The sequence below is a fragment of the Homarus americanus genome, unplaced genomic scaffold, assembly GCF_018991925.1.
Source record: "Homarus americanus isolate GMGI-L3 unplaced genomic scaffold, GMGI_Hamer_2.0 scaffold32095, whole genome shotgun sequence".
In the NCBI taxonomy this organism is placed as follows: Eukaryota; Metazoa; Arthropoda; class Malacostraca; order Decapoda; family Nephropidae; genus Homarus; species Homarus americanus.
The window spans coordinates 102,570-130,462 of NW_024747861.1; the positions used below are offsets into that span (position 1 = coordinate 102,570).

General features: G+C 42.0%; 1 protein-coding gene across 4 annotated transcripts in view; it reads right to left on the bottom strand.

Moving 5' to 3' along the window:
- Positions 1-27,893, bottom strand: part of LOC121879876 (serine/threonine-protein kinase 26-like) — a 112,499-nt gene that overhangs the window by 38,550 nt on the left and 46,056 nt on the right. Inside the window, exon 1 of one of the 4 annotated variants that reach the window (XM_042386659.1) lies at positions 25,521-26,145. The exons of 2 other annotated variants lie outside the window; for them this stretch is intronic. In XM_042386659.1, coding sequence (XP_042242593.1) covers positions 25,521-25,718 — 198 coding nt within the window. In that variant the 5' untranslated portion in view covers positions 25,719-26,145. Of the gene's footprint in view, positions 1-12,685; positions 13,714-25,520; positions 26,146-27,893 lie in introns of those variants that run through there. One more of the 4 variants, XM_042386658.1, reaches the window with a different exon arrangement.

The window sequence follows — 27,893 nt, forward strand, 5'->3', positions numbered from 1 at the left end:
AACTTCGGGTATGACCATGAGGTGTCAACACGCGAGGTACAGTTCCCACCACCCATCAACCCCCCCACACTACAGTTATCCACACAAGGTAAATTACTCGAACCTAAAACACTGATGTACTAATTAACCATGCACTTATTCCTTCAACGTATTACCTGTGGGTTATCTCAGGCCAGTGCATGATGTGAAGGAACTACGGAACGGCTCATTAACATCCACCGAGTTACGTGACTTACACCATGGAGCAGTAACCCCGAATGAGTAAACTGGGCGACAAAGGTAACAGATGATCCGTTACAGTCACCACATAGAGATAAAAGTTCCAGAGTAAGATTGGCGAGAACAAAATGTGTGTGTTGAAGGTTTGTGGTGGTGGGGAGAAAATGTAAATACACACAATGCGGCCAAACTTACGAAGGGCAAATACTGCTCATGAAAAGGTCATCATGTACGTAGGCGGTATATATTTCAAGTCACCAGCATTTACAGACCCTTACTGGCTTACGAACGATGGCAGGGAGATATAAGAAAATGATGAGGCAAAACAGTATTTTATGTATAACTAAATGTGGTGGTGAGGTCAGCGTGAGTCAAAATGGTGTAATAGTTTTATTTTCTTATTATATATATTGTATTGTACATTCACAGACAGTTAAAATACATCCATCGTAGATTTTTTTTATTTTTAAGACGAAGGATAACAGTCGGAGTGCAGGCAACAAGTTAACCACAGAATTATATACTTCAGAAGGCCACCAGGGAAACGATACGCCATATAAGACTTAAAAGACATAACTGAACAATGACTTGAGGTGACTTGCAGTTTCTCGGTACCTGACAAGAGAATACTCCCACATTACGATTGCCAGTGACAAGAAGAAAGTTTGTACAGACACATGTAACGGCGACCTATCCACCTCCTCCCTGCAGCTACGGTGTTCTTTCATAAAACATTTGTAACTCCGAATACAACTTATACTGTCTAGTGCCCTGTTATCCGAGATCAAGTGCCACATGCATTACATTCTCAGCAATACATCTTGATGAGCATTGCAACTATCATAATACCGGTGGTAAGTTTCCAGTGTCATTGAGTGGCAGCCTGAGCTCGACGTCCTGCTCACCCGGCCAACAGTGCCACGGTTCACCGCCCACACTCTTGCGTCGAGGGTCACGAAGTTATTGTCAGACACTCCCGGAGCTCGCTAATGCTCGTGTTTACACTCGGGTAAGTAAAACACCCCGATGAAATCCTTCCATCACGAGCTCAAATTCCAACCAATAAAATCACTGTACTGATCGAGATGAAGAAGAAAATTGCAGTATTATAAAACTCAGAGAAAGGATAAACATGGAACCGGGGAACATGCAGTACAGTAACCGGGAACAAGACAACCCCCGAGCCGTGTGATATACAAACAGCTGGAGACGAATCCCAGGCATGAGGGCACTGGTGAAAACAAGGCGGCCATAAAGATTAGTCTCCCCATGAGAGCTTGGTGATGGCCGCCACACACACAGAGTCATTGTTGTTCTCACGACCTCCAATACGTCATTAACTTGAGACAATGATCACAGTACACACCCTCGCCATCCACCTACCGCTCATCATCAAACACTTAACTCACTCTATTCACACACCGTACCCGTCTCTGCCGACCTCCTCCCCTCAACCAGGTACCCTCTTCCTGCTCACACTCCCCCTCCCTACCCGGCCCCACACCCACCCCAACGCCCATTCCATCACCCCGACCCACTTTCCGTGCCCGGTAAGACTTCAGTTCACGAGATTCACAGTCTACCCTTGCCGCTGGCCTTTATCATAAGTTACGCATGATTCCCAAGTTTTGCAAATACTGGTAGCTAACCTGTACATGTGCCAAAAAATTTAATACTAATATTTTTATTCTAATTACTAGAAAGGGAATAAACAATTTCTGAAATACAAAAAGTAATTCAGCAATATTCAACCAAACAGACCTACTCCCTTAAGTCAAACATTTACTAATCAAATCTTCATATGAATAAAACTCTAATTGTTCCGGATCACTTATTAACATATTACAACCTTCCATTACCTACACCAACACAAATAATGGTCAATTCAGCGGTGAGGGCATCGGACAACACCTTAGACATAACCATAACACATCATGGGTGGCAGCCGTGCAGCAGACGACTTGTGTAAAGGACTTGACTGGGCAGACTCCGCGTGTCGGACGAGAATTTATGAGACACGAGTGTACCACATAATGTGCAGGGGAGGAACCCGTCTCTTCAACTCGGAGAAGTCACCATAAGCTATAGTCTTGAACACAGTAGTGTTCATCAGGGAGAAACTACCACATCGCTGGGAATCACCACCATAACTCACCACGGAACTGTGAGTCACGCAGCTGGGGTGGTTGACACGGGAAGGGACCATCCTCCCGTAGGCTCAAAAGCCTTTATACAGTCCACACCTGCCGATTTCTTGACTGCTATAGTTCTTACAGGCAATGTATAATCAGACTGTATCTCAAGCGACACGTGTTTGTTATGCAAAGACAGTATAACAATGTAAGCAATAATTTATGCTATTTTTTTTTTACAAAATGATTACATGAAAGGAGGAGGACTGAGTGAGGAGGGAGTCTGGCGTAGTTCCTCACCAGGCTAGAAGCACAAGGGCGCGGCAATGTGTTGACACTCACTGAGCCCTGAGGTGAACTGGGTCGGGTGACCCCTGTAGCCCCTCGTCATGAGTGACTCCCACCCTCGCACACCTTCCTCCACAATCACGCACAATGGGTCATTACCCCGGAACCAAGTAACCTGCACTTCCCCCACTTCCTCAATGTTCAGTGTAAACCACCGCTAACACCCCACAATCGATCCCTCCCATCTAGGCTGCCGCTAATTTAGCCTGGTTGTGGTTTCTCTTCCCCAGAGCTCTTGTGGGGAGGGTGTGTGAACCCGGCAAGCTGCGGTACCGCTCACTCCCACACTCCTTCCGCTCTTTCAATTGAACGAAACACACAAACTAATGACCTAATTATCTTCTATTTCTTTTCCCTTGAACAAAATATCAATTAATGACTTAAGTACACGAGGACCTGGTAGAGAGGTGTCAGTCTCTGGCGTCGTCGTGACTAACAGCGAGCACCACCACCACGCCCCTCGCTCCCTCCACTGCCTCAAGGGGAACCACTGCCTTGCTCAACACCTCCCCATTTACTCCACATAAAGTTATGCGTATAAAACACAGCCCAACGTAGCGCAACCTTTCACGAACCTGTCAGCTTGGCTAGTGTAGGCCAAACAAAGTCAACTGATAACACGTACTCTTTTTTTTTAACATTCTTATTGAAACTTACAGGAAATCCCTCAATTACTGGATATATTATTCGCAAACCAAAGTAACTGGAGTACCAAGGCATACACAGGTGTACGGACACACACAAGTAGCAAGACAAAGGTGAAGGAGCTAACAACGTGGCTCCACCCAGACAGCAAAGTGAGGGTGTGTCGTGAGGAGTATAATGTTAACTCTTAAACCCGCTCCTTTCTTTACCAACATAACCCTCTCCTCTTTTCCCAGCTTCTCCACTTCTCTCTATCTCTTTCCCATTTTTTTACCCTCTTCTCTCCCAGCTAGCAGGTAGAGACAAGTTTGATATAACAATAACAGAGCGCTCGTCACGCCTCACGGTAATAACAACCAGTCTTATGTGATTTAATCCCATTCGTGACTACTATACGACCATAATATATCGCTCACCTGGTGCAATCCTCACTTTAACCTAACCTAACCTAACCTAACCTAAACTAAAGAAGTAAAATGTTACAGGTGGTCAGGTCCGCTCAATAATTTATCAAAGCCTTGGAACTGGATTTTTCACCTATGTCAGCTGTTATACCATTATATGTTCTTTATATTTATATCATTATGGTGTAAAAAGAATCGTAAATGTATTTCTCAGATCCTAATTTTTCCATTATCTTTTAAATGCACGAACTAGAACGCTGTGGAAATGTAAGTCTTTTAATTACAGAAAATTAGCTTCGTTGGGCCTAATTGCACACATATTTAGTTATACAGATTACTAATTTTCGAAAGCCATTGAAAATATCTAAATAGTTGTAGAAAAAAAATAGTTTAAACCCCAGTAACGTGTCATTTAAGACCGCCCCTAGAACTGTGATCACTATTTACGTCTGGTTGAAATTCCCCAAGCAGTGGACGGCTCAAACCTGTCGAGTGTTCATCTTGTCAAAAGCTCCAATCAAGAGGCAGAGAGGCCGAAGCTGACAGATATTCCCCGCCTCTTATGATCGTATCCACATTCTCGACAGCATACAAGATGTGCCTCTGCTGTCAATTTATACTTGGCCGAGAAGTCAAGGGTTATAACCTAGAGGTCGTTCCCTTGCTTATAAGAACAGGTAAGACATCTGCGCAGTTCTAAAGCGTAAGTAGTTAGTGCGCATGTGGCTGGTGTATGGTGGAGGGGTATAGAGAATGAGCGGTAGTTAAGATGAAAAGTGGTAGGTGGATGGAGGGAAAGTGGATGGTAGGTGGATGATACTGGTTGTCATTGCAGTTGGTGGTGGTTGAGGCAAAAGCAGCTTGTGGTGTGTGAGTTGGCAGTACACGGGGTGGAGAGCATCATCACCACCACCAGCAGCCTGTCGTCGGTAACGGGGTCCAAACACCTGAGCGGTCACACACACTCACCTTCCTCGCCCGCTCCCTCTCATTGTCAACGTAAGAGGAAATATCTTAACTTCACCACACCTTTATTACAAGGTTCCTACTGCATAACAAAGAATGCAATGAACCTTGATAAGTGTTTTACATTCAACAGTAAACTACCAATGGAGAAAATCATATCGAGGAACACTTTTCATACACGAAATATTTAAATTACCTCTTTTTATTACTGACTACTACCACTACTACGACTGCTATTTTCTTTTACATGGAAGATTACAATATTTCATTTCTTACACATTCAAGATTCCAACTATTAATTTTGCATTCATACACAATTACAACTAGTTTTCCATACACATAACGCTAATAACTACCATTATAACCATGAATACAACATTACTACACTTTTCATACACAAGCAACATACACTATACTATAACTACCACTCTTCATACAGCCCATCGGTAATACTCTTCTGTAAAGCCAATGTTCAAGACTACACCTCCATGCAAGATCACACAAGGGGGAAGACAGTGACATACGGTACAAGTCTCTCGATTACCGTTTTAACATACAAGAAACACCTTCCATTTGGTGTTTGTTGTCATAAAAGTAAAATTATACCAAATGAAACCTAATTTAATACAACCCGACAAGCCACACTCTCTCTCTCTCCCTCTCCTTATTATGACGGGATCAAGATTTTTAAGCTTGTGAAATTTCCAAGGGAAGATCCTATCAGGCCAGGCATTAGTAACGCCAGGCGAAGGTACTCAACCAACACCCACATCTCAACTTCCTTATTTCTTTATGTCCGGGTCGCCTAACACGTCTTCAGTTTCCAGTTTTAATAGTTATGCTGAAGACGGAAGCTTTTGCATCTGATTCACCTTTGCCTGAGTACCATATGTATGTATGTGTGTGTGTGTGTGTGTGTGTGTGTGTGTGTGTGTGTGTGTGTGTGTGTACAGTCTCACGGAATTTCTGTCAAGGAAAACGCGAATCACTTTTCATAACAGCTGTATGAAGGTGATAACAGAAGGTCAAAACACCAGTAAGAACTATCTATCTCTCAAACTTACTTTATATAAACGACTAAATTTCCTCAACAATTTATCATAAGCATACAAATAAGTTTCTTCTCTGTTTATAAACGCAAAACCTTTCCCCAGGTGTTCGTAATATAGGTAAAATTTCCCCCATTTAAAATAACGAGATTATGTTAAGTAGCCTTGAATACCATCACCCAAAGTTTGCCATCCTCATAATTCATACTCTCACCTTCAACGCCGTGATCAGGTATAAACATTATTTTCTTGGCCTTACACCGCGTAATATAAGTTTCGCCTCCTAAACACCCACGCATCCAAGTGTACAGTCCCCTTCACTTGTGCGTTTTCAGGGGTGCTCATCAGGTTTTGTGCAGTGTGGCAGCGCTGTGTTTGTTTACATTCGACAGAAGTTAACTCGCAATAATAAACAAACAATGGAATCTAAGTTAAACAATATTAAAACAAATACCCCAGAGATAATGATTTGTGGAATATGCATCTGATGAGTCCCTGTAAACGCACCAGTGAAGGGGACTGTACATCATCGTAAGCAATATTCCTCTCCAATAAGGTCAACAGTATTTTTGTTGGTGAATTTACTTTTATTGTATTCACACATTTATCTTAAGGTATGCACTACGATAGCCATCTTGTGAAAAGTACCGTAATTCTTCACCAATAAGAAAGCTAAGAATATGACAAGGATCATAATATACAGTACTTCTATAGACTCACCATCAACTAGAGGAGTCAGTTTTAATGATGTACTTTGTAGGTTGGCCCTGTGTAGCTTGTGTCGTATGTGATTGTGCCTGAGTACTTCATAATCATCTACCACTACCAAGATACCAATTTCCATAAGACGGGGGTGAGGTAAGTGCCGAACTGATCCTCAACAGAATAGGGATGAAAATCTGGTATCTGACCCCGACGACGTTGAAGATGGGACGGTAAATTATGTTTATGGCACTAACTTACGATTACACTAAAGGGACACTAACAAAATATAACGAGTTACACACCGGGGAGCGACGACTCTTGGTAGTAGCTTGTGTGGGGCCACTTACTGCCCTTCACCTGCAATTACTGTAAGGTGGCTGACCGAGCCACCTTACACGGCTATACTAAAAGCATTTATTATTATCTGGATAATAGCAAACGTGCACCAACTTAGCTAAACTTGTTTTATGCCGCAAGTAGAAGAAAACTACTACTACCACTAAAACTATAACAATAAAAACAATCTAATAATAATAATATTACCGGGGGTAATAATAATAAATATCGTGGACATTATCCGTGTTTTCACAAAGAACTCACAAAGCTGATGGTCATACCAAACACGAAGCCCCTTCAAGCCGAGTCCCTAAGTTAGTATTTCCAACTCACTCTGTCAGGTGCAGTAACACGATGAGAGAATTAGTTGACATATGGAGGGGCAGGTGAGTCGCCTGGTGGAGTGTTTCGTCAGGTCCTTTGTGCATCAACCCCACCCCGAGGCCCCACACCCTGGAAGCTGGGTCACTCTCGCTTGTAACCTTCACAGGGCACCAGCATGCGCTCAAACTGGCATGCCCCGCCCCGTGTCCGGGCACAGTCAAGGAATGTTGCCCCCACTGGTGAGGATCACCTGCCCCAGCCTTTCCTCCTACCCACCCACATCAGATGATAACTAACTGACATACACAATGTTTACCAAGTGTCTATGAATCATAACTTTGACAGGTATATATACTCAGCTACAAGTCATCATTAACGTCCATCACAATCTATGAGATACAATGAAAATCTATTATACTACTACTCCGCCAACATGTATCCCCTTCTCGGCGGTGTATTAAGCAGTCTGTTTACAGTCAATGCTAGTCTAAAGTCTTACATCACGACCTCCAAGCAAATGCCTTAGTCAGCCATTGCATCAGCCACAGTAATTGCCTACAGTAATCAGCAGTGAGTCATTAACAAACATTACGTGTCAATCCCACCTTGGCTCCACTCTCTCCCAACAGCCCGTCAATATAGTGTATGAATGTAACATTTACTGAACCCTTAAACGATGACTGCACCTGTGTTTCTCCTCAGCAGGAGTCAGGTCCGTGAAAAAGAGAAAGTGGGTGTGTTAAGTGAGGCGGGTAGGTAGGTGGTGCTGCCTTGTCGTAGTCCACATGCACGCAGATTTGCATCTCGCTATGACTAATACCTCCCTACTCGTCTCCCATATCTACAGTCTCACTTGGTTTTACCTTCAAAAACTTTAAAAAATGTAGCTGCACTTTCTTTTAATAAATGCCATTTTTTTCTAGTAATATTGTATCCTGTTTCATCTATGCAAGAACTCCAGAGTTCAGATCCGTACAATGAAAAGTACGGTTTATCATCAAATGTTGACTGAAAGTATAGTAAAAGTGTACACGAGAGACAGATGTGGCTGGCGTGCAACAAATTGTGGAGAGTTAAGGAGGGAGGGAGCGTCGCCATCAACCCAACCCAGGAGATGAAACCCGACAGGAGTGGCGGCCAAAAGTTTCTCCTGAGCAACCAAGCATCTCTCAGATCACGGCCTGAACCTCGCTCACCCCACCCAACCTTGCACTGCACGCTCCACCACCAGCCTCACGCCCCACCAACTACCAGTACCCTTATACCATGTCATACGTCTCACCCACCCGATAGTAATACCCCAGAACCCCTTTACCATTGGTAATATCTCCGTTCCACTACCACACACACACACCGTATTTCCAACCACAGATAAGTAGAGGTTCTTTCATATATCACCAACTGTTAAAATGTTGCACTCCAGATTATCTTTTGCACATAAGAAGTTTCACAACTAATATTATGTTTATGGCTGTGAGTAACGCTATTTGTTACTTTGTTTATATACCTGAAATGACGAATGTGTATAGGAATTGCTTTGAATAAATTCACTTGTTTCATCAGGAGCACAAAGAAATCGATCACTTTCTGATTAGATTCACCAACAAACTTGCTCGGGGAAACCAACTTAAACTGATATTCCCAAAACTTTAACACAGGCAAATATTCCAGTTCATATATCAAAATCCCTCAATATTAAGACATAGACAGAGAGGCACCTTTAACCTTTCTGTCGTAATATTAAATAACAAGTGAAGATAGCATGCAGGTCTAGTTAACTAATAACATGGGGGTGTATTTAAGCATCACCCGTAGCGTGTTAGTTTACAGAGAACGTGAATGTAGTTTACCGAGTCCATAAGGGTGGGTATGGGTGATGGGAGCATGAGGCAACCAAGAGGAAACAAGCACAACAACTGGCCACAGGTTGACTCACAAACCAGTCTGGGGAACAAAGAGAGACGCAGCGGTCGTGGGAGGAGACAGAACAAAAATAGAGGGAGAAAGAGAAGAGAAGTCAAAAACTTTTACCTTTAACCGTGTCGCTACCTGATAACGCCGCCAAGACTCGGGAGTGTAAAAAAAAAAATAATTTTAGATAAGACTGAAATATATCGTCTCTTCTCATCTCTCTCGCTTTCTCGTGTGTGCGTGCGAGCGTGTCAATAATAATAATAATAAAAACTCATTAGTGGCGATAATTGGTCAAATGAAAAAAAAAATAAATTATGAAATGGCTACGTTATGTAACTATGAATCAACTGGAAACACACACACACGCATTTATGAAAAACACTCGTATTATTGCTTAAGTCGCCAGTGACTGAAGTTCGGAAATAGACACAGCCTATCAGTAGCTGGGGAGCTGTCGTCGCGGTGTGAGGCGACGGCATATAATCAATGTTTTCCAAATTCTTCGGTCGAGTTTGGTGTTACGCATCGACAAGAACCCAAGGAGACGTGTGTCACAGCCTTTAGTGATCGTAATGGTGTTACTTCACCAGTCAACGTTTCTGAGTGGCATCTCTCGACTCTGACGCTGGTCGTCTTGCCCAAGGCCACAACAGGGTAAAAAGTCAAACAGCAACATTTGGATGACACGTACAACTTTAGGCGACGGTGATGAAGTATACCAGTTTGTAATCAATTGGTTAAAAATGACGTTTATGTTGTCAATACAAGTTTCTCTGACGAATGAATCGATAGACGTAATTCATTTTTATTACATGGCCATAACAGTGCACAAGTTTATTAATGATGAACACTGAAAATCTTGAAATGAGTCTCAGGTGTGAATGGAGCAAAGGGGCGGGACCTTTCTAGTGTGCCATTCTTTTAGCATTCCGTAGAAACTTTCCCACATCTTTCAAAGTGAGGGTCCCACAATGGTATGTTAGACAGGGCTCTCTGGTGTTCAAACAATCATTATGCGTAAAAACAATACTTCATTAAAGCCCGAGGACTATTTATCACGGCAGGTTTTGTACACAAACCCCAACGAGATAGCATCACCAGTTCACCACCAAGCTACGGCAATGCTTACCTTTTTCAGCAGTACAAGGACACGAATCAGACGAAGTTTACTAAGTATTTTTGACAAAGATTGTGGCGGAAAGGTGCGGCTCATCCCCACAGGCAACAATCACCATCAACTCCGACAATCGCTATCATTTGTATTTCCAAAACAATTTTATTTTTGCTTAGCGCACCAACCACTATGACCCCCCCCCCCACACACACACACACTATCCACAGTAATCTGATACAAATAACTAAAGCATAATGATAATCAAAAGTTCCAAAGTTCTCCTAAGTGTTCCGGGTGTCTACAGGTTCCTCAATACACACAGTTTTGTAGGAGGCGAGTGTCGTGGTTGGGGCGTCAACCATCCAGTGATTTTAATAATATGGGTGATGATGTTACCCACAGCGGGTCACCTAATAACCCCTAGTGTCTCTCTCGGTAAGACGCAACGATTCCTAGTAAATATAAGACTGACGAGCAATATAAAACTTAAAAAGACTACACAAATCACACTCTTCTATATTGTTGACATTGTACTGGACGCCTTTGTTAGTCAGTGGAAGAACCTGAGTATAAATGACGAGTAATAAACAACAATAACAACCGAGTCTTAATTAGAACAGTAATCAAGTGTTTTCAATCCTCCTCACACTCACTCATCTGGAGCGGCAAGGCCTTGGTTACTGGCGCCTCCAGGATGATTAAATCACAATGGGGTGAGTAAGAACATGACTGAAAACACTGATTAGGATTCAGTTAATACCCAAATGTTGCCGGTATTTGTTATTCATCAGGTATAGTCGGCTCCACTCCTGCGTTTACCACTTAGCATTGCCAATCCCCCCCCCCCTCTCTCTCTCTCCTTGAGGCGTGAACCCCAAACTCTAAAGTGTGAATTCGAACCCTTTGCTAGTGAGTGGGAGAGGGAGGGATGTGACGGGGTAATGTTTCTCGGGATACTTGGAGTGAGGACGGGAAGTGTATATCAGTTAGGGGAGATATCAAAGCAGAATAACACTTTCACAATACCGATGGTATTTCCTCAGCGATGGCCAGATGAAAATACTAAAGTTACAATAGGATGAGAGGGGAGATGAATTCAGGTTTTTCTAAGTCATGTGTTCTTGTAGAAGCAGTCCGGGAGTCGAGGGGTTCCCTGCAGTGAGTTTTTATTGGGATAGTATTGCTGCCCCTCGTATCATAAGGCCTACGATGACACCACTACTCACAAGTACAGTGATTAACATGATCAGAACCTAATATACTCTTCAAAATCTGTGTGAAATTATCAGAAACTGTACGAAAAACTTTATACTAATGCATATAAGTTCGTCCGCGGATAACGTAAAATATAACATCTATATACCATATTGAACAGTTATACTAATATTCCATATCAAATATACAAGAGAACTAATGAACCTCAGTCAGGTATACGCCGCCGACAGCAATTAAAGCTCAATATTATATAGAGAGAAGACATAACAAAGACTCGACGTGGAATATTGGAACCTCCAAAATGAATTCCTCTGGTCGCCTGGAGGCGTCAGTCACAAGTGGCCTTGACGTCTGCCTGATATCTCTTAATTACCTCCCAGGTATTTTTTCGCTTACATTGAACCTTCAACGATATTATTGTCTTCACGTTATACTCCACTCTTATGTCTATTTAATGAGGCAAAAATCAGGAAAGAATAAATAAAAATAAGGCAACAATGGAGCAAAATATTCAAGAAAAAAGTCTACAGTGAAGTACAAAACAAGGTGACACAGTACAATCAGATAGTATCAATACACATCTGAAGTATTAACTTACCCTGTAATGACTATAATTATATGAAGCCCTCATCAACGGCAGGGTAACTTTAACTGAACAGATAAGAGGAGTGAAGCGACAGGGCAGCCAACCAACCGCAGCGTCTGGCGAGTGGCAGCAACTCGTCACACTTCCTCTCGAGTTCAATATCAATACACCACACTTGAGGACTATTTGAGAATTGTCCTCAACTATACGTCAACAGATAATTAATCTCACTGTGATATATCTGACTGAATGTATAACTTCATCAAACATAATTTAAGAAGTAAGAATGCATGTAACCAATGGGCGGCAGCAGCAGAGGTGACGCCATGTAGCGTTTAGTTAGAGCAAATAAAAATCTGCCGAGTTGCATTTTATACTCTGATCTGATATGCACAGTTTAACCATAACGACAGCACTACTACACATAGCGACAGACGAAACACAAAAACATTTTACAGGGACTGTTATCGTCATAGTAAATTGAGAAAGAAAGATGAATAATGTAGTGACCAGTGACAGCGCTTCGCCTGTACCACCAATTGCTGTGTCTACTGATGGGTCACTGCTGCGTACACCCCAATAACTCCCCATTATATATATATATATATATATATATATATATATATATATATATATATATATATATATATATATATATATATATATATATATATATATATATATATATATATATATATATATATATATATAATCAATAATCGACTCACCAGCTGATTTAGCGCAGCATTTCTCTTTGGTTCCTGCTTCTCCTGTTGTTGTTCTTGTAGCGGCTGGTGGTGGTGCTGGTGCAGGAGGTCTTGTTGCTGGTGTTGGATAACTTGCTCTTCTCGGTCGTGGTGCACTGGTGTCGGCCATGTGGATGGCAATGACTGTGGCCCATTATCTGACCCGTTGGTTATGAAGGGGTCATGAGGGGTGTGTGGCCGAGACCCCAACACCGAAGGTGGCCGAGACCCCAACACCGAGGGTGGCCTAGACCCTAACACCGACGGGGCACGAGACGACACTTGTTGAAGCTGAAGTTGCTGCTGCTGATTCTTATAGAGTTGCTGTTGATGCTTTTTCTGTTCAACCTTTTGAAGATGTTTATGGTCTACATTAAGTTTTTGATGTTTTTGGTCATGGTGATGCGGGTGATGGTGATAGTATGGGTGATGACTGGTGCGGCCTGGGAGGGTGCTGGTGTGGATTCCAGGGTGAGGGCCTGAAAGACTGGCGGGAAGAGTCCCTGGGAGGGTGCCAGGGAGGGTGCTGATGATAGTGCCGGGTGAGGTGCCCGGAAAAGATGAAGGTCCTGATGGGGACACCTGAGGAATGGGTCCTGAGTTGTGGCGAGGAAGGCCCTTGTTGCCTCTGTGTAGCCAGGGAGGGACTCCCCACCAACCACCATTTTTATTTATATGAGGAGTAGAACCCGGGTATATAGGATGGGGCACCTGAGAGTTGCCCGGCGGGAGGGACGCGGGTCCAGGCTTCACCGAGCTGCTGGAGTGCACCGCCCGCGAGAAAAACCCGCGACTAGGCATGAGGCCGCCTTACATGGCACGATCACTACTGTAAATATTTAGGAACGGTGTTGTGGTGCCCTTGATCACTACCACCGTAACACTGCCGCCCACCACTACTAACACCTCTCCTCACGCTGGGAGCAACAATATGATCATGCACAATAAAACCGAGAAGCAACACAGGAGACAGAGAGAGGAGGCTACGCGAGGACCGTCGTACCTGCGGCCTCCTTACCAACTGACTAGTTGCCGCCAGGTGAACGCGGTGGCCCGGCTGCTCAGCGCCGGAGGCGGGGCCCTACAACACTCACACAAACAAAATCATCTAACTCTCACTCACACTCCATCCTATCAGTCCCATTTACTTCATCATCGTTATTATTATCCCCAAACCCAGTCAACCTGTCGAGACACACCTGATGGGGGATGTGGAAGGAAATAAATGTGTAAGTTAAACCGTTATCCGGCAACTGGTGTAGCAGTGAGATCGCCCCACACTGGGTAGTTCTCCCGCCATCCCTGGCCACAACACACACCTCCTATATCACCAACCACCTCTCGTTACTCACTAGTCTCGACTACCAACTTACTCACAAGTTCTGTAAGCAAATTGTCATAAAAAAATGAAGAAATTAGATGTACTGTACCAGGTTAAAAGCATATTCAGACGCACCAGCTGAGGATGTTCGCTTCCCATAATCTCAATAAAATTATGTGACGGGTATTTTATATAGCGACGAGTAAGATATTTCGTGATGGATAAGACTACACCGCGTTTAAAGCTTTAATACCCAAGACAATATTTACGATAATCACCAAGACACAATGTAGAAGGATGGCGTTTGTGAGCAGAGGGATGGCGGTGAGTGGAGCTGGAACGTAGTGTGAGTGAAAAGAAGACAGTGGTGTAAGAGGGGGCGAGAGTGAAGATTAGTGACATGCATTTTTTGGGGGGGTAAGAAAGAATGAGTCTTGGGGTTGACACGTAAAAGCAGAGAGAGAGAGAGATTTATGAATAATGAGAGGTGAGCATGAGTGCATTAAGGGCGACGAGTGAGGGAAAATGTGTGTGAGGGGAAGGTTGGCGGGCATCCTCCCTCCCGTTAGAGCAGTACTACGGTAGAATAGTGAGTAGTCGTGGACGTAACATGCTGGCTCTTTGATTCCCTGTGGAGGGTGGTGGGGTGACGGGAGGCATTAACCTTACAACGGGTCTCGGGGTCCTCAGGTCCTCCACCGCCTCGGACACACACTGCTTCTCCTCCTGCCCCAACCACCCACCCACCTCTACCAGTTCTCATGCAGTTTTTCTTTTTTTTCTCTCTCTCTCTCTCTCCTTATGAAGCAAGTTTTATATGCGTTGCAAGTAAAATTTTTTCTTCCCACAAATATAAGAATTACCTAACACCTGTATAGTTTCTACATGATTATCTCCATCTTATCACGTGCTTGATGTATTTGGAGTCGAGTCTTTTGCTTGTCTCGAGGCATTTGAACCAATTGCACAAAATAACCTTAAGTAATGATGCACATGACTGAAAACGGCAATTCCAGGTTTCAAAACACCAAATGTTTCTTACAGGAGCAAATAAATAAACAAATGCAACACCGAGGCAAAATATACAGAAGACTAAACATATCCGATGGTAATTTGAACATCACACACTGAAGCAGAACTAAGTATAGCGTTTGTTAACTGTGTTCCTCCCACCATCGACCTACACACACCAATAGCTTTCCTCGGTGTACCCTAACTCTTTGGTAACATTAACTGGTGACAAAATAAGATTCGATAGATAAGTGTCATTAACACCCGCTGGGTTTTAGTAGAACAGGAGGCAGTCTAGAGTTCATGAGTTGGGGATGTAAAGATAAGCAAGTGATGGACTGGCTGTAACAATTGTTTACAGTACATTGATTTATCCGTGTACATAACTGGTTCTGATAGATGAGGTGTCTGTTAAGGTATGAATGGGTTCCATACACCAGCCACCCAGTTAGATGGAATGGGACTGTACAGTACATGTAGTAGGCAGGGGATGTTATTATTATGTATCTATTTAATAATGTTGTCGTTATATCATATATCCCCTCAGTTAGTTGGACGAGTTTATTTAAGTTTATTTTCGTAAGTACTGAAGTATAAAAAGTTTTCTCGTGTTTCAACAGCATAATCTACATACAGTACACCACATTACTACTGAATCAAAGTACGACCATTTGAATGCATATCGAACCGGCTACTTCTGTATGACTGTATTTATTTATTTTTTCACGAGGAGTTAGTATGTAACTTTTTATACATGCTAAGTGAGTAAGTCGACAAAAGAGGATGGTGCTGCAGGGGGCCGGGTAAAACAGGCTGGCAGAGAGTAGTAGGTCCGGTTGAGGCAAGGGTTGGGCAGGGCGAGAGGGTGATGCACACATACACACCTGCACCAAGCCAAGCTGGTGGCCGCCTCACAATACTGCCTAGGATAAAGGGGAAATACCTAACATGACTCAACTCCCACCCTCCTTTAGCCCCACGCTCACTAATCTATCCTTACTCCTCAGTCTATTCTAATAACATCAATAAACATAATCCTTATCAATCCAATGGCCCAGAAGATTTATATTACTTTCATACAAGAATATCACTGTGGAGATAAAAGTCAAGTAGAAAGAATCAGTGGATGTGGTGATTTTCTGTCTTATTTAACGAGTAACAGAGGAAGGTGTATCATAGCCTTCTGTATCATTAACAATAATATTAACCACAACACACAAGAAGGAATCACTTGACGGCTGAAGACAAAAAACAAGCACAGTCACCAGCCCGAGACACCACACATACGACACCCGGTCTTTGTGTGGTGATAAGGGTATAGAAAAATAACAACACTGTATGGGGAGAAAGAGAAAATTACTTAACACACAGATGACCCACGAACGTATATGTGGCTTTATTACACATATAAACCATGAGTATGACGACTTAATACAAATATGAACTTAGTACGCGCATGTTAATCTAATAAGCTAATGAGCTACCCGCGTGTATTTGTAAAGTAGTACACATAATTATGAATGTATAGATGTGTGACTATGTATATGTGTGTGTGTGTGTGTGTGTGTGTGTGTGTGTGTGTGTGTGTGTGTGCAATATGTATCTTATATGTGTAAAAATTCAGATTATAAAAGCCAGTGTTTAAAAACTTAATACAAATACTGTATATATAAACGACGTGACGCTAAGTGTGTATTATTACGAATCACCGGACAAATGTTTCGTTGAGTGTGACGAGTGAGTGATAGACTGAGGGCGGGACCACGACGGCAACACTCCAGGCGGGCGTCACCCATCTGTCACCCACCATGCCCCGTCACCCACGCCCACACCACTCACGTGTCATCCTTGCCAACGCCCGCACACCACCTACTATCACACGATGTCAACCTCGCCCGTCACGTACGCCCACACTCCTCACCTCCCCCCCCAACCATATCACCCCTCACCCACGCCTGTCACCCTTACCCATTTCAACCCAAGCCTTACAACCACGCCCACGCCCGTTACCCATGCTCACTCCAGCCACACCCATATGCTTGCGCCCTCCACCCAATCCCACGCCTATCCTCCCCACTTCCACTCCCTCTCCTGTCCTCCCCACTCCACTTACCCACGCCAGTCCTCCCCACCCACCTCTCCTGTCCTCCCCACTCCCTCTCCTGTCCTCCCCACTCCACCCTCTCCCTGTCCTCCCACCCACTCCTCTCCTGTCCTTCCCACTTCCACTCCCTCTCGTGTCCTCCCCACTCCCTCTCCTCCCCACTTCCACTCCCTCTCCTGTCCTCCCCACTTCCACTCCCTCTCCTGTCCTCCCCACTCCACTCGCCCACGCCACTCCACTCACCCAACAACAATAAACAAATTACCATAAAATTTACATTATAAAGTAATAATTCACTTTCTAACTTTCCATAACTCTTGTATCCGATACCTCGAGTTGCCGAATGTTAATACTTCTCGACTGGTTATGGCTAAATGTTCAGGGGATAAATACCTAAAACACCCAAAGAACAATAATAACAAAAACAATATAAATAACTGAAATGTAATTACATGAAGTGATAACAATAACATTAACAAATATGATAATACTACTACTAACAGCACCTATTAACAACAGTACAAAAAACAACAAAATAATAATAATAATAATAATAAAATTCTTCAGTCTACATAGTAATCTCACCACAACAAGGCATTGACGAATTTTCATCATATTTACAGCTACACGAGAGGAATTTGCTGAAGGTGTCTCAAGGATAATTACAAAACCAAAACTGTAATTTGAACCCATTAATCCCCAAGCTTTCACTCTGTTATCTATCTAACTTCTTCTCAAATTATAATCACACAAGCAGGTGGATCATTAAACAACACAATCACTCGTTCACTTAATCTAATCTTTGTTTCTCAAATAATGCCACCACACAACAGATGAGACATTTCTCACTCGTTCTCTCTCTTTTACTCCTATCTTTCAAATTACTGTAATGTTAACCACGAATAACACTCTACGGGTTTATCACGATCACTGTCGCAATGGCTCACCAATCAAAGAAAACGTGAACACAAAAGAATCTTCGTGAGGGGAGAACTGGCTTAGAAATGTTCCCACAACAAACCCAACTTGATGCTGTAACGAAGTGAGGGTTTTAATGATGTCCTCGCAAATTCCATGAGCTAAATAGCCTATATTTTGAGACATTTATTTTGGGATAGTCTTTATTCTTCACCAACTTATTCATTCTTTCGTAATGAATTTTTGAGACATTACAAAACATTACAACATGGTGTTTTCCGTCACCCCAAAAAGCTACTGGTCGGTAAAAAATACAAAACATTATCATGATGGCAATACAATTTCTATACACAGAACAGTATCTAAATTTCTAATATATCAATGGAATATATTTATGAATTTGTGTTTGAAATTTAGCCTGCTTGATTATGCATTATTCCATTGAGTTCGTGTGTGTGTGTGTGTGTATGTACATAGAATGCAGCTCTCGAGTACTGCAGTGAGTACCGAATAACCAGAAAAACAAAACATATATCCCTCTGCCAACCTGCTTACATATGCTAAGTTATACCGAAACACTATCATTATTCGCTGCTTTTATATCGCGCAGAAAAAAAAACTGTCTCGACGTAAATTACTTTGGTATATTTTATTAAACATTCTACGCGAGGCCCGTAAACTAAGTGTCATGAGTTTGGAAGAAAGGAAATTAATACTGCCAGCTGCATCACTCGCGGGGACACCTCAGGACCTTACAGCGTAAACGAAGTGTGATTTGTAAAAGTACTATCTGACAACACCTGTTAATTAAGTACATAGTTGGTTTACTCCCCTGACAGGACCGTTCAACAGGATTTTCACTAAATATTTAGGTACAAGACCCATATTATGAGGTTAGAAATCAAGGTGATGTAACTCACGTTCTGAAGTCATTAAATAAACATCACCAACTAGTGTTCCCGAATGATAAATTAATAAACATGGGAAGAGAGATTAAGGCAACTTTTTTTTTTAAGGATATGATAAAAGAAGATCGTGGACCACCAACGACTTGAATCAACCCACATGTTTATTCAAAAGGTTACTATTGACAATGTTCAGACACGACGAAAACCCTCCACAGTTTATTAACATCGTCCATCAACGTTGGGGCACACATTCAGACAAGTAGGTATGTTAAAATTATTCCCCATAAATCTGGTTGTAATGGTTTATTGACTTTGGGAATACAAGCACATATATCTTTGTCAATCCGGGTATCATATGGAGTACTTGGATCCATTCCTTGCATCAGAAGGGAGAGGGCTAAAAGCTAAGCCAGGCACAATATCCGCAACGCATATGCTCAAGTATACACTACGGAAACCCCCTCAGCAACAATCAGCATTACACATAATTCCCAATTACTCTAAGGTCTGTGTCTAACCATCTTTTATACCTGAACACAATTTTTTTTTATTACAAAGAAGTATATCAGGTTTGTAGGTGTACATTCAACAAAAGGACTTTCCGAGATTACTCAACATAAAAGCTGTCATTAGAGTACAATGTAATAAAGGGAATATCTAGGGCAAGCTTTTAATATAACACCCTAAGACCTGCTGAGTCGGTGTTATCCAGTGATTAGGGGGAGCGTCTCTTACACAGGTTTCATGAGCTGATAACTTAATTTCCGATAATGGGATCAAACAGTACGTTGGTGAAGGGGTACCTGATGAAACTGGCCTTAGTCTTAATTATGCCCAGGTTATGCCAAATAAAACTGGGGCCCAGTTCCATTGGGTTCAAATTTTAATGGTTAGGTTAGTTTGGGGCCTATTAGGACTGGGATCCATGTAGCACGGGGCAGGTAAGTGTAAACCTGTTAGTTAACAAATGAATCCGTGTAATATTTATCGACATGTTATATTTCCCATGGCCTAAAGCAGGGATTATGTTTTTAATCAATTTCCTATCACTTACTATATATAGATTATTAATAATTTTTTCCATAAAGAAGTAACTAATATTCTGGAGCTAAAGTTGAAAGAATTCTTACTTTATGTTTCAGCTAGTCTTCACTGGTGTTTGATCAGAGAAACATTTATGACAGTATACGCTGACACTCTCCAAAGAAAATTGATTTAGTCCCGTTTTCTCTGTCTAGAAGAGAATGGTTTGAGCAGGAACTAAAACTACGACTGGTTACGAACAAAAATCCGACAAAAGTACTTTCATGCCGTGTAGATTTACATTATATTGGTAGTATCACACCATGAATACAGTGTCATCCAGCATTCTAATGAATAAAATGTCATATAATCAAATGAATTTGGCGTAACATCTGATGGATTTGCTGTATAACACTGAACCAATATTTTTAGTTTTAGTCAATAACATCCATGTCTATATTTCAAAGGGGTTTATTTTACACTCGTTCTCTATAGGAATGTCTACAGTATGTTTACATAATGAACGCTAACATTTTAATTTCAATATAAATTCGGCGAAAACAACAAATACATAAACAAATGGATTAATAAATAAATAATGCGACGTAAACACAAGAAAATCCCCTGTTTCGGTACTACAAAACCACTCCAGATGTTCCGTTGACAAATACATAGATAAGAAATTTACACCACCTACGATGACATGAAACGTTCTGTAAAAATAAGTTTCCTAACAGATGGAATGATATTGAAAAGGAGTGAGACACAGGCACCCTCACCTGCTGCTGTGGTAACGATGACTGTTTCGGAAAATCGACAACAAGGATTTAAATTATCATGTAAATAATAACCTACTGTGAACTATAACCATTTTACCAGTTCATACAACGATTTACTTCACTCACAATAAGTTACTTGATTCAGAAATACAAATAATGACAGTAATTTACGCACACACATAATTTACAGTAATTTCTATAGTACTTCATTGGTACATTTAGTTCTCAAATGCAGATAATTTTCAAATACTCCAGATATATATACACGAGTCCGGTATGTGTGCGCCAAGAGATAACGTGACAACCATACAGTACTCACTATCCTTCATCCCCACAAACAAATGAATGAAAGACTTTACAGAGGCTAAAGTTCATTCTGCGAGTGAAGTGTCATGGTGAATGATGACATTACTTGAGCAAATTTAATAAAGCCAGCTAAGATTTGTCCTGTGTGTGTGTGTGTGTGTTGGAGGGGGGGTTCTCTCCGTTCTTCTTCATCCCCAGTGCTTCCCATCTTCCTTTGTTCCTCTCCTCAATCTTCTCTGTCTCCCCTTCTCTCTCCATTTCTTTTCTTTCCTGTCTTGAGATTTTCCAAGTTCCTTCCTCCCTCTCGTCTTCCTCTTTGTTCTTCTCTAATTTCACAGTTCGCTCCACTCTACTTCTCTTCTCCTTCATCGTTTCCCTTTCTTCTTCCATCACTTCACGTCTCTACTTCCTCCCCCTTTTATATCCTTGAACACACTCCCAAGGACCGTCATATTCCCTCCACACATAAAAACTTGACAATTACTCTCGTCCATCTTTCCCCTAGAGCCATCCTACCATATCCTCCTCTTTTGTTTGTTTGGTCTATTTCCCTCTCTCTTCCTAACCAGATCCACCAATTTCCCTCTCTCTTCCTGACCAGATCCACCAATTTCCCTCTCTCCTCCTGACCAGATCCACCAATTTCCCTCTTCCTAACCAGATCCACCAATTTCCCTAACCAGATCTTCTCTCCCCAACCAGATCCAAATTCCAACTTCCACCAAACCAGATCCACCACCTCTTCCTAACCAGATCCACCACCCTCTTTCCCAACCAGATCCACCAATTCTCCTCCTTCCCTAACCAGATCCACCAATTCCCCTAACCAGATCCACTAATTCTCTCCCCCAACCAGATCCACCAATTCTCTTCTAACCAGATCCACCACCTCTCCCCTAACCAAATCCACCAATTTCTCTTCCTAACCAGATCCACCAATAACCAGATCCACCAATTCTTCCTAACCAGATCCACCAATTTCTCTCCCCAAACCAGATCCACCAATTTCCTCTAACCAGATCCACCAATTTCCCTCTCTCTTCCTAACCAGATCCACCAGAGGTTCTCCCATCTTCTGCTGTGTGCAATGCTTCAAGAGACAACAGCATCTCTCTCTCTCTCTCTTTGATGTTTCTTCTTATAAACATCCAGTCCTGGGTGCATCTCCTCATTGCTCCCCGTATCCTCACTCTCCAAAATGCCGGAATACAAAGCAGCTCATGGTCATTCCGTCTGCCCACTTGTTAAACTCTCTTGAGGCTGCTTGCGGCGTTTACTTATTCCCTGCACTTGTGGCTTTGTTCTCTTACAATCTCTCGGCTTTAAAGAGTCACCAGAGGCGAAACTAGGAGTCACCGCCATTGCTTACGTCTTGGTGTACAGTATTGTGTATTAACAGTATTAGTGTGTCTTCGTACAAGCTCTCTTCCCGTCACCAATAGTAATAGCTGGGAACCTCCTGCAGCCATTTGTGTCTCTTGATAGGTTCTTGAACTTTTATTATTTTTTTCTAAGGCAATACTAAGACACAGATGTTATTGTTTACTTGTTTATGTATTACTGTGGTCGTTTTTCCACAGAACCACTTCTCGTCACCAGTGGTAATAACCAGAACACTTTTAATCATTTGTTCTTATGACTTAACACTCCTAAATATCATAAATTTTAAATTATCAATTTTAATGTTAATTTTAGAGTCTCATTTTGTCTGTGTGTTCTTGGTCACCTTCGAAATGATTAGTATCTTGTACTCTGACACACTGGAGAAACGCTCCTAATGCTGCTACACTGTCCTTGTCCGTTCTTTAACAATTCTACAGTTTTCGAAGGTCAATCCAAAACTTTGATATATATTTTACAGGTATTGCTTACTTCTGAGTACTCTAATACGCAAACTCCTCTTGTTCCTGGAGTGAATATTAAAAGCCAGTGTCAGGAAGGAGATCCAGTAACCCCCGCCTAGATTAAACACAAGATTTAAGTCGGGTTTCAAGCAGGCGGACTCGACAAAGCTGCCGGCATTACCTCTCACAGTCTTTTGTCCCAACAGATAATTACACAACACCAGGTCGGAATTTCGCCAATGTTGCCTTCTTTTTCAAGTGACTCGGTTAAAATGGTTGAAAAGCACTTTCACTGGCTCATGTTGTGACAAAATACCCGTCACGGTGCTGCGGGTCACAAACGCGGAACCAAGTATTTTAGTGCATTTACTTAAATCTTTTTCTGCACAATTTTCTACCACCCCTCCAAGCGTACAACGTGTTTTTGTTACATTATTTATAATTAGTTTTTACCTCACTTGCAAGTCATAACAACAATTTAAAGTTCCCTAAGTGTCAACTAATTTCCCAAGTGTCGAATATATTCTTGCATGTTATTCAACACTTCTTACGTTTCCTCAGCGCAACGTAATATTCCTGTTTCAAAACGACTAACTATTTCATTCCATTATGCAACACACACACAGTGATGACTAGATGATGTAAGAGTTATCACAATTACCTTAACTAGGATGACTCAAGGGCGATATCATACCGGTGCTACCACTCCAATAACATAGACAACTAACCTGTAAAGAAAAAAAAAAAAAACATTAGAATATTAAACAAATAACGTCTCACCTTCATAAAATACACACACACACACACACACACACACACACACACACACACACACACACACACACACACACACACACACACACACACACACACACACACACACACACACACACACACACACACACACACACACACACACACACACACACACACACACACACACACACACACACACACACACACACACACACACACACACACACACACACACACACACACACACACACACACACACACACACACACACACACACACACACACACACACACACACACACACACACACACACACACACACACACACACACACACACACACCCACCAGTAATTACACTTTCGTCCACTGATGTTTACAGCAAACGTCACAACCGGAAGAGAGAGAAATAACAAAGGTCACTACAGTATATGTTTGTGACAATGGGGTATTGTCTGTCAAGCACAAAGTGAGTGATGTATAATACGTGAGAGCTTGTTACAATCACGAATCTTCCTGGTCCACGATAGTCAGGGTTCTTGAGAGGAAATTTCCACTGGTAGGTATAACTGTTCAATAATAATCAAATATCATAAATGGAAATTATGAACATGAATATTATCTCATCCTATCCTATCCTATCCTATTCTCTCTCTCTCTCTCTGGAGTAAGCCAAATAAAATAGCGAAAGTGGCGTCCCGTAGTGGAGGGGTTAAGCCACGTACATAAAATGACTCCCACTTATAACTATATCCTATACCTAACGTGATATAAACAACTTTTAAACAGGACAGCATAAAGGTAACCAAACGTAAGAGTATTAACTACCTTATAGTCTAACACTGACAAACAAACATACTGGGGAAAAAATACTACAATGTAATCTGAAGGTAGACTCTTTCCTCCCCTTATTATGAGTGAAACTGGACGACTGGGCTTACTACCTTACGCTCTATTTTAATATTTCTCAATGACGTAAGGTAGGTGTGTGTGTGTGTGTGTGTGTGTGTGTGTGTGTGTGTGTGTGTGTGTAGCGTCCTCTTCCTGGCCTTGTGTACTGTCTCACTGTGTCGCCTCACAAGCTAAGAAGCCCCACCAACGCCCCCGCCCACCACTCGTCCTCCACCACATTCTACACCTTACATCATCCACCTACAACCACTTTTCATCACCCATCTATGAAACCCGGCCACACCTTACATTATCCCACCGCTATAACTACACAATAACCTAACAACTATACGTATGAAACCAGCCAGTAGACACAGTGCATCCCTCCCACCGCAAAGAAGCTTACAACACGCCCAGTAACGTCAAGGAAGAGCCTCCCCTAAGACTCTCATACCCCCTAAATTTTCGATATTAAGCAATTCATTCAGTAGTATGGATGTCTGTAATGAAAATGCAGATATTTTAAAATCCACATGGGTAATGATAACATACTAACATTATAAAAGACTAACTATAATTCAATGTAATACACTAAGCAGGGACAGAATGATGAAACCAGGGCGCGTCTCTCCATGGCAAACCCATCAATAAAGTATGAAAAGGAAATAGGTAAGTTATAATAAGCATGTTTTGTTATGGGTAAAAAATACACAGAAAAAATATGGTATAATTAAAAACTTCAAAAAAAAAATAACTCTTAACATGAATGGTGGAGTACTTGAAGAACTTAATATGTAACCTTTTAAACTAGTATGCATTTATTGTTTCTTTATTATACAACCGACTTCATCATTTTGATTTACTGATTCAATTAAAGAAATAAACAAGGATCAAACTGACTTAAATTTTATATTATGATTTTAAAGCCAACATGAACTACCCATTAGGAGTAGACCCACCATGAAGAAGGAGCTACTGGCCCTGCGGAGGAGCAGTTTGGGAGGCGTGGTGGTGATGATGGAGGAAGAACACCACGACGAGGAGTCACTACCGAAGTCAAGGGGAGAGGGAGGCTTCAGGGCTACACCTCGCCCCAACACTCTACGTAAACACCAACACTCCCCCAACACATCCTCCGCGTCCATCTTCCCATACATCACAACTTTCTACCGATGACAGGTGTTGGAGAAGAACCAGGTGCAGGGTGGGCCTCAGGTAGGGTCCGAGAGGTGTAAGGTAAGTACCGCCAATAACATGGTTCTCAACACGTCCGTCCTGATCATTGACAGTCTCGCCCACAACACTTTCCACATTCTATTTTCCTCTCCACTTGGCACAGTCACCGCATGGTTTTGTTCTTCAGCCTGAATTACTCACGTTTTTAAGTGGCTGGACGTCACACAATCACCATGAACACATTACGGCACCGCAAGTAGTTTCATTTGCGCTCTCATCTTTGTCTCACGTACCGCAAAGTGGGTCATTTTCAACATGCTGTATGTCAGTCACCTGGTTATTGGAGCATCATAACCTTGCCAACTAAGGCTGCACCACCACAACGCATGAAGGCCAATATAATGCTGCCATCTGCATCAACACCTGTACCATGTTAGCTTCATTTAGTTACAAAATTAAAAATACCAAAAAAAAATACTATCACATCTAATACAATGAAAAGATGAGGTACACAAAATACTTAATATCACCTCAACTCTGTCTGACTGATTTTGTCGAGTTATCGGCAATAAGAACAATGATAACACGATACTGGCAACTACCCCATCGAACAATAACAGTTATAAAGCAGTTATGATAACAGTCACGATACGTTAATGATGATTGTCCAACACTTATCATCCATTTTCATTCCTCTCAAATCAATCCTCCACCTCCACTCTTCATATTTCGATATTACTCCCGTCACCATTCAATCATCTAGAGAAGCACCTGACTCCACCTTCACGACTAAGATGTGAAGAACAATCAAGTGCTGAAACAAATAAATAAATAAGAACACCCGAGACGATGCCATCTGAAGTATGACAATGATCAACAGGTAAACAACAGTAACTCCAGGTGTATTGTGGACGAATGGAGAGAGGGGGAAAGTTTACCTGACCTGGTGATAACATCTCTCTACCTGTGCCATCCTTACAAAGACAAATAGATTTATTATTATTTATTTATTTATTTATTTACTGTTTATTTTGGGGGGTGGGGGGAATGAAGATGGCGTCAAACTACAAAGTATAGACAACATATAGTCACTACCCATCCCTATACCGTACAGGACTGAACCTTGTGGAATAATTCGGTGAAGATCTGGATATCCAAAACCTGAAGCTTTTATCCAAATTAGAGCATTAATTAAGCAAACTCAGCATGATCTGACAAGACAGCAAGATGATGATTACCCCATTTACTGAACTTACAACAGAGATTATAACCTAACCTAACCATGACGAGCTTCTTCACTTCCTGGAGATATACAACGCGTGAGGAAGTTTGGGCGTATGAGGAGGAAGTTTGAGTGTGCGGGGAGGTTTGAGTGTGTGGGGAGGAGGTTTGGGTGTGTGTGGGGAGGAGGTTTGGGTGTGCGTGAGGAGGTGAGGGCGTGAGGAGATGAGTGAGGTTAGAGGGTGAGGTGAGGAGATGAGTGTGAAATTAGAGCGTGAGGAGGCGAAAGCGTGAGGAGACGAGAGCGTGAGGAGGTGAGAACGTGAAGTGGTGTTATGAGGTGTATCGGTGAAGAAGTTTGAAAGTCAAGAAGCCAGCCAGTGTATGGATGGTTGTCTCCTCATCAGCTGTTACCGTCACACTCTCTCCCTGTGATCACCACCAGCAAGCAGCAGGTTCAGGTTATCAAAACAATATTGGTCAATCTCCCGCACCACAAATTAATGAAAATTGATGGTATTAAGTAATTTTTTGAACCAAAGATTACTTACAGCTCCATTTAACATCATATTGAAGTATTTGATTGTGAAGAACTACCGTATGACAGTTTATGATAGCTGTTTCTGGTAAGTCAGACCAAAAAGACAGTCCACAGTCAATTCAGAAAAAATGAAAACCGAGTAGTCAAGCATCTCACTGATCGTCAAATAATCAACAATACATCTGGACGTAAGATGACTCACAACAAAGAATTCAAGGAAACTTTCACAACGAAGCAGTTTATATTCTATTACTGTGAAGACTAAATACACTAGTCATCACAGCCAAAGACCAACAACTGGAAGAAATGGTGGAGCGCAGTAATGATTTATTTTTCACTCACAGTATACAAGAGTCTCTCTCTCTCTCTCTCTCTCTCTCTCTCTCTCTCTCTC